The 11398-nt window shown below is 37.5% G+C and overlaps 1 protein-coding gene across 5 annotated transcripts in view; it reads right to left on the bottom strand.

Moving 5' to 3' along the window:
• The window catches only part of KIF1B (kinesin family member 1B), a 171010-nt gene that overhangs the window by 78084 nt on the left and 81528 nt on the right, over nucleotides 1-11398 (bottom strand). For all 5 annotated transcript variants that reach the window (XM_049877882.1, XM_049877884.1, XM_049877885.1 and 2 more), the window contains 7 exons: nucleotides 10705-10784; nucleotides 9360-9435; nucleotides 6603-6682; nucleotides 6005-6111; nucleotides 5099-5182; nucleotides 4699-4879; nucleotides 4495-4567 (listed from right to left, as the gene is read on the bottom strand). In XM_049877882.1, the coding sequence (XP_049733839.1) occupies nucleotides 4495-4567; nucleotides 4699-4879; nucleotides 5099-5182; nucleotides 6005-6111; nucleotides 6603-6682; nucleotides 9360-9435; nucleotides 10705-10784 (681 nt within the window). The remainder of the gene's footprint in view (nucleotides 1-4494; nucleotides 4568-4698; nucleotides 4880-5098; nucleotides 5183-6004; nucleotides 6112-6602; nucleotides 6683-9359; nucleotides 9436-10704; nucleotides 10785-11398) is intronic.

Here is an 11398-nt window from a genome sequence, read left to right as displayed (position 1 = left end):
CCACATGAGGCTCTTATCAACCAATATATCTTTTTCTACAAGCCAAAAGGGGTTTGAAACTAGTCTTTCCAGGACATGTATTGAATTCCCTATTTTCTTGTGTCATGTCAAACGGATCCTTTTTATTTGTACAATTAAAGTTTGTTATCCAGAGAACAAGGAAGCATAAAAAAGGATCCTTATAGTGGGTCTGGTTTTTGTTTTCCACACACTTAAACCAATAAATACCTCACCCACAAAGTTTTAACAAATTACCAAAAAAAAACTTAAACTAGGCAAATATACTTTCATACAAGATTGTTTGAAATTCCCCAAGTAATATTTTACTAAATACAACTTAGAGATGCTTTCTATTTATGGAAATCCATAGCATTTCTAGCTTTTTGAGGAATATCACTTGAAGCGACAACCTTGCAATCAACATATGAAATTCAAAGATGATATTTTGCTTATGTAAAATGGATCCATCTCAAAATGCATCTTTAACTCTGTCTTACCAACTACCTATGTCTGCACAATTACCCACTTTTCAATTAAATTTACTTAAGGCCTAAAACAGCAGCCTGACTTCAAAAGAAGTAAGGGCTATTGATAATAACCAATTGTTCTTAATTAACACAAGCAAATCTTGATAACATGGATCTAAATGAAAGCAATGTCTGATTTAGAATTCCATATAATAGATGTGATTATGGAAGAATTTCTATTCAGGAAATAAATGTTCTTGGGAAAAGAAACTACTCACTAGATGAGTAGTTCAAGATAGTCTAGTAAGTGGAAATACCGCTACTAAATAGTCTCTTTTACTTGGTTATCATTATCAAAAGTATTTCTAGTACCTCTAGGATTTAAAAAAAAAAAAAAAGGAATTGAAACTGATAAATCATATCTTGGTTTCTAGACCAAAGATCTGTATGTACAGTTACTTTCTAGGGAACAAAAAAATAACCTTTAGCAATGACGATGATAATTTGGCCTCTGAATTTGACGATGTTTCTAGCAGGGTGACAGATTTCTCTCTCATAGTGGCCTATAAATGGGTGCTAATCCCATAACCTATCTATTTGAAAACTTAACAATAAAAAGTAGATAAAGCTAAGCTTATTAAAAAAAAAAAAAAAAGCTTATAGACTACACTATTTTTTTTTTTCATTTTTAGTTAAAAATATCATGTTTAATATTAAGTGATTAAAAAATTACATTAGAGAAAGAAGTATGTACAGCTCCTGAAAAGGTTTTCTTGCAAATACTTATAAACTTAGTTTTATAGAACACAAACTCTCTCTGATTCTCCCCACACAACTGGCAGCTATGACTTCTTTTTCCTAGCTTCTTTTCTGTTGTTCTTAAAATTGCTCAAGGATGAAAAGAACATTAATTTAAGAAATGAAAAATATTCTAATTATTGCTTTACTATCATGCTTGAGGGACACAAGTTACACATTTAAACTCTAAAACAAAACATGTATAAATGAGAGAAGAACTCAAAGTAAATAAAGTAGCTATGCTTTTCTCTCTTTTTAAAAATACTGCCTATATTGACTGTTCTTACAAGTCAAGCATTTCGCCCTATCCATACTGACCAAGATACTAAAAATTCTGTATGCAAATTTTACATGCCAAGATGCAAATCTTATCTCATATTTAAAAAAAAAAAAGATTTTAAGATAGATTATTTATCACAGGTCTGGCCAATTCAAATACTACTAAATGATCCTTCTGTTTTCATTAAATACCAAAAGCAAAGTGGGCCTCCTGAAGAGACTCTACAAGGAGCTCATGCAAATAAAAGACAAGACACCCAAAACACCTGTGTAAAAAAAGCAAGCCCAGGAAGGACCAGGTGTGTAACAGAGTATTAAGTACAAGGGAATATTCAGCAACCTCACAATGTGACACATTTGGGGAACTATCATAATACAAAACTTACGGGCCTGAATTCCATTTTATTAATGGTGTTCATTAGCCAAAAATGATTACAAGTAATAAACATTAAGTATACATTTACTTAATAATAATTTCTTTGTATCCTTTTAATGTTTACTCACAAGGTATATTTGGAAGCATATTTGTTGGTTGACCATTATAAGGTCATTAAATACATTTTCCATTCAGGCTACAGTATTAGAAGTATCAGTTCCTCCTGAGGACAAGGCATTTAAGCATGACAGACAGCTAAACTTACAGGAGGAAAGCAACTTCTTTGCTTCAAGGAGTTGCTCTTGAAATCCTAACTTGCTTTCAGATACTCGGAGCAAATGACAGCAAGAACCTAATTATTTGTAGACTAAGTATGTTCCCTAGAAACTTAAGTATGTCTTAGAGTCTTTACTGTCTCTATTTATTTAAGGGCAGAGAATGGTCACTAGCTCTTGGTTATGGAGAGCATTAGGCATCACTCTTTTTTCACATCATTACCCAAAGTGTGGTCCAGGACGAGCAGCACTGGCATCACCTGGGAGCTTGTTAGAAATGCAGAAGCTCAGGCCCCACCCAAGACCTGCTGAATCCAAATCTGCATTTTAAAAAAGATTCCCAGGTGATTGAAAAGCACTACTCTCACAGGCGGAACACCAAAGCAAGTCAGAAAATCCAAGTTTACGCCTCAGATCCATGACTTATCAGGTGTTTAAGGGTAGGTAAGACAACATTTTTAGCCTTAGTTTTGTCAGTTAAAAACTGGAGGTAATATTCCTCATTTTACTTATATACCTACCCACAAAAGACAGTTGTTTCAGGGATCAAAAACAGTGATGGATGTTAAAGCTCTTTGTAACTTACAAAAGCACTGCACAAATACAAGGCACTGCTGTTAATAATAAAAACAGCTTCATTACCCCTGTCCTTGTTTGATCTCTCACAGACCATGAGAGGCATGCTATTATGCTGTATTATTAAGATAAAAGGCTACATCAGGGCTCACAAACCTTTCAAACCTCTAATCACATTGTAGCCAAATCATCTTTCTGTTTTCATTACAAACTAAATGCAAAACTGGGCCTCCTAAGGTATCAACAACACTGACATTATCTTGCCCCAAATACTTGATTTATTCTTACAATTCATTCCTTTTTTGGCTTTACTATAATTGCCAAGATAACAAACCACTGGTTTAATTGTCAAATCTGAGAACCAAGTTGCCCTCAAAAAGGCTGCTTTTCTCAGTCTTTTGCTTTTCTGGCCCGTTTAGCAATAGCCCCTCTTCTCCAAAGCATACAGTATGGCTGTAAGGCTGTAGTTCACATGCTATATTTTATGCTAAGGGCAGAAGACAGTGCCCCAGCTTCCTCCTTAATACCCCCTATCTAAAAAGAAGACCATGAATCTTAAAAAACTGTACCCACTGTATCAAAGGTTAAACTTTTCTTACACATCAAATGAACACTAAAAAGCTTCTTATAACCAGGTCTTAGGTCTTAGTTAGCCAAAATTGGTTGGCTTTAAAAATCTAACTAATGGATCAACGTATTTATTCATGAGATTTAGTTTCTATCAAACCTGAAAAATCAGTTAAACATCATAAAATGCTAAAGCCATTGATATCATAGCTGTGACCTTAAACTGACTTTTTAACTGCTCATCCAAATTCCTTCTCAACTCAGAGAAACCAGAACTCCCTCTCATATCTGAACTGGTTATCTGGCCCAAGCTCCCCCAGTCACCATACATGCCACTAAGAACCTTATTGAGAATTCAGACTCCATGCAGGGGGATAGAAAAGGGTTAACACATGCAACTGTGCAGCAACACTTTCAGACACAGTTTAACTTAAAAAACAAAAAGAAAAACTAAAACGAAAAAAACCCACCTAGCACAAGAACAATCCCCAAGTCAGCCCAAGAGCAGAGAATTAGTACTATCAGGTGATCAGAAACAAAACCAAGGCAAACACCCACCAAATTCAATATTCAGAATAATTCTCATTAAAAGAAGGAGCCCTGGTGGCGCAGTGGTTAAGCACTTGGCTACTAACTGGAAGGTTGGTGGTTTGAACCCACCAGCTGCTCCAAAGGAGAAAGATATGGCAGTCTGCTTCCATAAAGATTACAGCCTTGGAAACCCTATGGAGCAGTTCTACTCTGTCCTATAGGGTCACTCCAAAATAGGGTCACTAGGAGTCAGAATTGACTCCAAGGCAATGGGGTTTTATCATTAAAAGAACCACCACTGATGCAAATTCAAAAACCACTATCATGAGGCAAAGGCTATCAGAGAAGCTCCCACTATTTCCTCAAAAAGCACTTGGTTTTGCTAGAAGTAAAGACTTTACTTTGAGACTTAAAAGGCACAAAACAGTACCTTTATGGGCAGTTTTTCAGGTTAAGGGTACCAGGGGATGTGAGTTCATCCTCCATTTAGGAAATTAAAGAATAGTGTGTGGGATCAATGAGAGCCCAGATAAGCACTGGGCAAGCGCTTATCTGTGGAAGAGGGAAAGTATGAAAGCAAGCTGCCCTTTTCCTAAAAGTTAGCAGATTCAGGATGGACTCCTACCAGTCTCTGCTGCTCCAAGAGAAGATCTGCTTCTTCTTTCTCCTTTTTGTACAGGATCTCCATTTCCTGTAGCCTAGAAGAAAGAAAGAAAGAAAAAACAGACAGGAAAGAATAAATTCTGAAATCACTGAGCTGTTTAGTGAATAGTATTACATATTTTAAGAACGTGACAGTCATATGGGTGGCATAATATCTGTGCATTACCTTTTCTCCATCTCCTGTTTCATATCAATGCCTTGCTTTTCCAGAAGCTCTCTCTGGGCAAACGTCCAGTCCACAGGCTCGGAGGGGGTCTCGGCAGAAGGAGTCTTCTCCCGCTCAGCCCGTGCTTGCTCCGGGTGGTTAAAGCGAAAAACATGGTTTTTACCCATGATGATACGGTTTCCTAGTACAAAGCAAAAACAGGGTTAAGAAATCATCTTTAAATGTATAGCATCTAGGTTAACAACCTTGCTCTCCCTAGTGCAAAAAGGCAGCTTTTGGGGCTCTAGGGGAGCAGACGTCTTAGTGCTATCACTTCAGCCTTTAAACAAAAAGTCAAACACAGTTGCTCACACCAGTCATGTGTGCATTGCTGAAGACCTCACACTCTCCCAAGTCTCACCTGAGCGCAGCTGGACAGGCTGAGCCACCCTCTTGCCATTTACATAGGTTTCTGAGCGTTCGCAGGGCTCTAGTGTCACAATAACTAAGAGGAACACAAATTAATGTTAGGATCACAAACCACTGGAAGCAAATAATGGAAAGCAGTGACTATCAGGATTCATGGTAACCAGAATAGACTCCTGCAACCAACCAAGTGGTTGAAGCACCTATGTATCAGTTCATTTCAGGGAACCAGAGTCAGTCTAGTTTAAGAGGCTATTTGGGGCTGTGGCTAACATAGGATCATTTAACTGAGTTGGAATTAAGGATCTTGACGAACCTCAGAATAAGACAGAAAATATTAGTTTCGCTGATATCTGAGGATAGTGCAGTCGATAAAATTTAAAACCAAAAGGAGTCTTAAGTACGAGATGTAGCTAATGACCAAAAACTTATGATTAAAAACTAACATTCTGATGAGGAGAGAGTGAATTATATAGCACTGAAAAATCACTGGATTGTTGTTTTATTAATAACCTGAGGATAGACTTTGTCTTCCCTTTTACATGACATAAAAATAAATTCTACTGGATGAGGAATGGAGGTCCTGCAAATCCCCTATTGCCCTGGATATTTGTTCCTGTCTTACTTTTCTATTAAGTAATTAACATTCAAGACCAAGCCTAATTGCCTACATCCTGCTTGGTTCTTTGGCAGTAACAAAAGGGCTCCTTTTGTAGAGGCCTTTTTCATGGAAAGTAGCTGTGTGTGTCCTTGCATTTATACGCAGCCCAGGTTTCTCCAATTTCAATATTAGACCTCCAAGAAAGTTCCACTGAAAGACACAGAGAATACCAAGTCTTGTGGATTTCTCATAAGACAGAAGGAAAAAATTGCCGGAGATGCTCAAGCCAAGGACTCTCACCTTCACCACTGTTGTTTCTCTCACTCCGGAAGATACAATGCTCTTCTTTAATGTGCGCCCCACTCAGCACTATGTCCTGGCGCCGCTCAGCATCTGCTTGGCCAACCCTGAACACGACAGAAAGTTTCCCAGGGAAGTTGAGACACAAAAAGCATTACGAACAATGAACCTCTTTCTTCCAAAGAATATGCTTTAATAGATACAAAAAAGGTATTGCCTTTTTGTATCAGAAGCTTTCAATTGCAAATTCTATTCTTATATATGACCAACCTCCCTACATCAGAATAAGAAACTAAGGAGCAAGGATACAACAATTTAACTCACACAGCATTACAAAAAGACACTAAACCCCTAAAGAATTTGTAGAAGATGTTAGACAGAAAAATTTTTTTAGGGTCTCCAAGAAAAACATGCTAATCAGCTGGGCTGGCTAAAACACTTAACATAATTTGGTAAGGGAAGAGAAGATAGCTTATAACGACTTCATACAGGGAAAACAGGAAATCATTACATTTTTCAACAAATAACTTCCCTTTAGTTATTCAATCATCTAAGAGAAAAGAAAACACTGACTGACCAAAACAAGAAACAAATATACCTTGTAATTCCATCTTTGATGTAATAAAGCAGGCATTCGGACATCAGTGGGTCTTCATTGAGGTTAACAAGATGTGGGGTCTGAAACACGTTACAGATTATCAATTGGGAGCAGGGTGTCATGACAGGGCTGTGACAATAACAACACAGGCCTGCAGGAGGCTGACAGCTTCTTCGATCCCTAGAAGAGGGCTTCTGTTTTATTGCTGCTTGCAATCCCATAATAAAGAGAAAATGCTCCTCTTCTCAAGTTGCACTAATGAATTCTATTTAAAAACATGAGTTCTGGGATACAGAACAAGACCCAGTTCTCGATAGGGACAGAGCATAAAAAAGAGCATAGAGAGTACAAAAGAAAATCAAGGCAGACCAATTCTCTTTGGGTTAATCAAACACCTGGGCAAAAATCTCAAGAAATATTTAGTTTTTTAGTTATAAAAGCATCCTCCCAACCCTGCCAATTTCCCTCTGTAATTTTCATCTTCTACATTCATGGTCCCAGTTATTGTCTTTTAGTTTACCAGTCTTTACCTTAAGAAGAAATTTAAATTACTGATATCCAATAATATAAACATCTTCTAAAAATCTTCTTTATCTAATTCCAATACTTCTAAAATCTTTTAAAAACCAACCTTCTTTGGTGAAAACACCCCATGGGAATCCATAAATAAGTCACTTGGTCTTGGGGTCAAAATCTACTCAAGATAATGCCAGCAAATGTGGAAAAATGAAAGAAGAGTCAGATCAGGGGGTTAAGAAAAAGGACTGTAAAAGATGATTAAAAAGAAAATTAGAAAAACCTCTACATCTCCTCAAAAAATATATACGTCTGTAGTTTCAGAGCTTTCTGGTTTCAGAAAGCCAAAGTACTCTGTGGGCAGCATTCTTTAAAACCTATCATGACACTGGCCAAAAAAGAGAGGAATCCCAAAAATAGGTTCTAAAATTGCGTTTGGATATAGCCAGTGGAATACCCCCTCCCTTCCTAGCAAGTCCAGAAAGTTAAGGCCAGATGGGTAAAATCAAAGCAAGATGAAGCTTAGGAAACATGGATCGCAATTTGGTATTCTATGCTGTCTGTATCATCTAAACACTTGTTCAAGTGTTTACCCACTGCTGTCAAGTTGATTCCAACTCATAGCGATCCTATAGGACAGGGCAGAACTGCCTCATAGGGTTTCCAAGGTTGTAATCTTTATGGAAGCAGACTGCCACATCTTTCTCCCACGGGGTGACTGAAAAACCAAACCCGTTGCCATCAAGTCGATTTCGACTCATAGTGACCCTATAGGACAGAGTAGAACTGCCCCATAAGGTTTCCAAGGAGCACCTGGTGGATTCGAACTGCCAACCTTTTGGTTAGCAGCCATAGCTCTTAACCACTATGCTGCCAGGGTTTCCATGGAGTGACTGGTGAGTTCAAATTCCTGACCTTTCGCTTAACAGCTGAGCGCTTAATCACTGAGTCTCCAGGGCTCCTTGTTCAAGTATTTAGACAGACATTAACTGTCATAATGTTTTCATAAGTTGCTAGAACAATTTTTCCCACAGTTTTTAATACTCAAAGATGCCATAAAATACTTTTAGATATATGCAAAGACAGAACAGAAATTCTATCAAACCTATAACTGCTAATATCTCTACCATCACAGGTACTATAGCTCTCTTAGGGTAGGAAAAACTATTAAACTGTGGAAAACTACTGACTTTTGGCAATATAAATGCATAAAATACTTACTAAAATACTTAGATACAATATGTGTCTAAAATGTCTTTAAATGTACCTTCTCTGTTGAAAATAACACACTGGAATTTGTAAAAAAGTTACGAGACCTTGATAGAAACACCTAACCAAAAGAATCCTAGGCAAAAACCATAGGGATATTTTATACCACATAAAACAAAAATACCAGTTCAAAATCCCCTACCCCTTCTATGCTAACCTAAAGAGGTCGTCACTAGACCCTATACATGAAGATGTTTAAATGTCCAATGGTCAATTCAAGATTATCTGAACTAAAAACCATTTATTAGTTATACCGATTCTATTACTGTCATGTAAATATACAGACACAATAATCATTTTATAACAGTTGCCAATGTCCAACAATAATTAACTAACAACTTAGTAAAAAATACTATTCTAATTAGCTAATGGGTAGCTACTACTTTATAACTAGGATTATGTAAGTGGGAAGGTATCTACTGGAATCATTAAAAGATAAAACTGAGAAAGGAGCAGGGAGGCTAGAAGGAGGAGAAAAGAATTGCTTTACTCTGTACACTGGTTGTCTACAAAACAAGTACAATCTAAAGAAATATTTTTCTACACAAACCTGAATAGCTGAAATTACTTCCAAAGACTTATTAAACTGGGTTGATAGCCTCTGTGGGAAAAGCGACACAGAAAGAGTAGCCAAAGCTGAAGCAAGGTATGCTAGGCTAGGTTGGGAACTTACGGCAAACCAACAATGAAGATGATGAAACACACTGAACATGGCCCAAAGCTAACAGGTTGACTGCCCCGAGTTTTTATTTTGTAAAGACTAAACATCACAGACATTTTCAAAATAGGCTGCCCTTGTAATATAAGGTCATATTCTAAGATGAAATCAGAAATTAAGATAAATCTCAAGATAAAAAAAGGGGGGAGAGGTGGTGGGACCTGCAGCCCTGAAACATACAAAGCACCTCTGTCACTAAGACAAACAAAAAGTGTTTCCATTTGGCTGAATTTCACAACAACACTGTCTCCTACCTTTTTAGGTGAGAAGACCCCCAGGGTTCCTCCATCTTCCCGAATGGCAACTCCCATCTCAGCCAACAAGGCCTCCCTAGAAAAAATGACAAGTACATCAGCATGTTGTTGTTAGTTGCCTTTGATTCAATTCTGACTCATGGCAACCCCATGTGGGAAAGTACAACTATGCTCCACAGCGTTTTGAAGGCTGTGACATTTTGGAAGCAGATTGCTAGGCTTTACTTATAAGGTACCTCTGGGTGAGTCTGAACCACCAACTTTTTGGTTAGCTAGTCCAGCACTTAACTACTTGTACCACCCAGAGACTCCATCAGCATACCATTACCAAAATTTCAATTAAGTCGTCTAATATGAATTGAAAACAAAACATGCAAAGGAAAAACAATTTAAAGCCAGTAATGCAAATACAGAATAATCCACTTACTCCATCATTAATGAGAAATTATTTTCTAGAGAAATATCACTTTCAAAATTAATTAAGTTATGCTCCTGCATTAGGTAAAGTTATATTCACTCACTCAAATAAGGACTCTGTCTAATTTGACTCTGGAAGTAGACAATTCATAAACAATATTATGTCTATTAACATAAGGGGAGATTCCTCAAGGCTATACATTCAAATCAAAGAACTATTTCTTCAGAATCTAAGAAAGGAGCTTTGGTTTATGGACTGTGGTCTACAAATATGATTTTCTCAAATGTTCCCATGCCCACCAGCATTCTGCTTCAATAGTTCTAGCTTAAAATATATATAATAAGAAAATTGTTAGATACATTTATTGTATCAATACATAAGACCTCACATCTGCCGCATCTTCCAAGAAAGCAGAAGGCAGGAACCGACGTTTTTTAAATGTAGATTTATTGTAACAGTGAACGTATTATTTTGGGTGATGCCCACCTTCAGAGTAGAGAACTGGTAGAGGTTTGCAACCCAAACTACTACACCTCTTACCAAAGAGGTTCTAGGGAAGGTAACTAACTCTGAAAGGCGATAATCAAATCAGCCCTTTGGATTTGGGCCATTATTCAAAGGCAGTGGCTACTTTTTGCAGATGAAAACCCTATTCCTCAGTATCTTCCATTTTTACATGAACCCCTAGCAATATGTACTAGGGTTAACTGTTTAAGTATATGACTCCCTAGAGAAGATTTAAACTGGTGAATTTCACTTTAAAGTGCAAATTCTGCTGGCTGTATGTCCCCAGCCAGGTTTATTTTTTGCTTTTGGGAGGGGAAGTTGTTTTTAACTTTTGTTGCATCTTTTCTTAGAATAAAAGTCATCTATATTTTTATATTCCTTAGAAAGCTTAGGAACATTCCCAGATTTTAAACTTCTGACCTCTCCATTCTGATGGCCTCTGTTTTACGCAGCTTCTCTTCCCAAGTTTCATTCAACTCAGCAATGATCTTCTCTGATTCCTAAGGAAGGAAAATCCACAGTCAGAGTGGCAAAGAGTCTTACAATTTAACATACCATGCCTAGAAAGGACAGCAAGGAAGCCAGTTTTGCCCTTTGAGGATATGAGGCAGAATCTAACAGGAAGAAGCTTTTTTTTTCCTTTTCAATATATAAAGTAAGAATCACAAATGACTAGGCCCAAAACTAAATCAGCCCCAGACTACTGGTACATATAAATCCTTTAAATACTAATCAAAATACCTTAATAGTGACTGTGTGCACTACCAAGTGTGTGTGTATATGTGTGTGCATAGGGTATGCGCAGGGGAAAGGGTAATATGTATGTGTAGGGGGAAGGATAATATATCAACAACCCATGCAAGGTACTTTTTCTGCAAATCACCTCTAAACCCAGTGCCATCGAGTCGATTCCGACTCACAGCGACCCTATAGGGCAGAGTAGAACTGCCCCGTAGAGTTTCCAAGGAGCGCCTGGCAGATTTGAACTGCCGACCCTTGGGTTAGCAGCTGTAGCACTTAACCACTACGCCATGCAAATCACTTCTACAACAGAATAAAATCCCCAAAGGTATTCATTGCTTTTGTTTCACTATAATTTCACCATAACACTACA

Source organism: Elephas maximus, chromosome 3 (genome assembly GCF_024166365.1).
Source record: "Elephas maximus indicus isolate mEleMax1 chromosome 3, mEleMax1 primary haplotype, whole genome shotgun sequence".
NCBI classification, from domain to species: domain Eukaryota; kingdom Metazoa; phylum Chordata; class Mammalia; order Proboscidea; family Elephantidae; genus Elephas; species Elephas maximus.
This window is presented reverse-complemented; position numbering and strand designations above follow the sequence as displayed.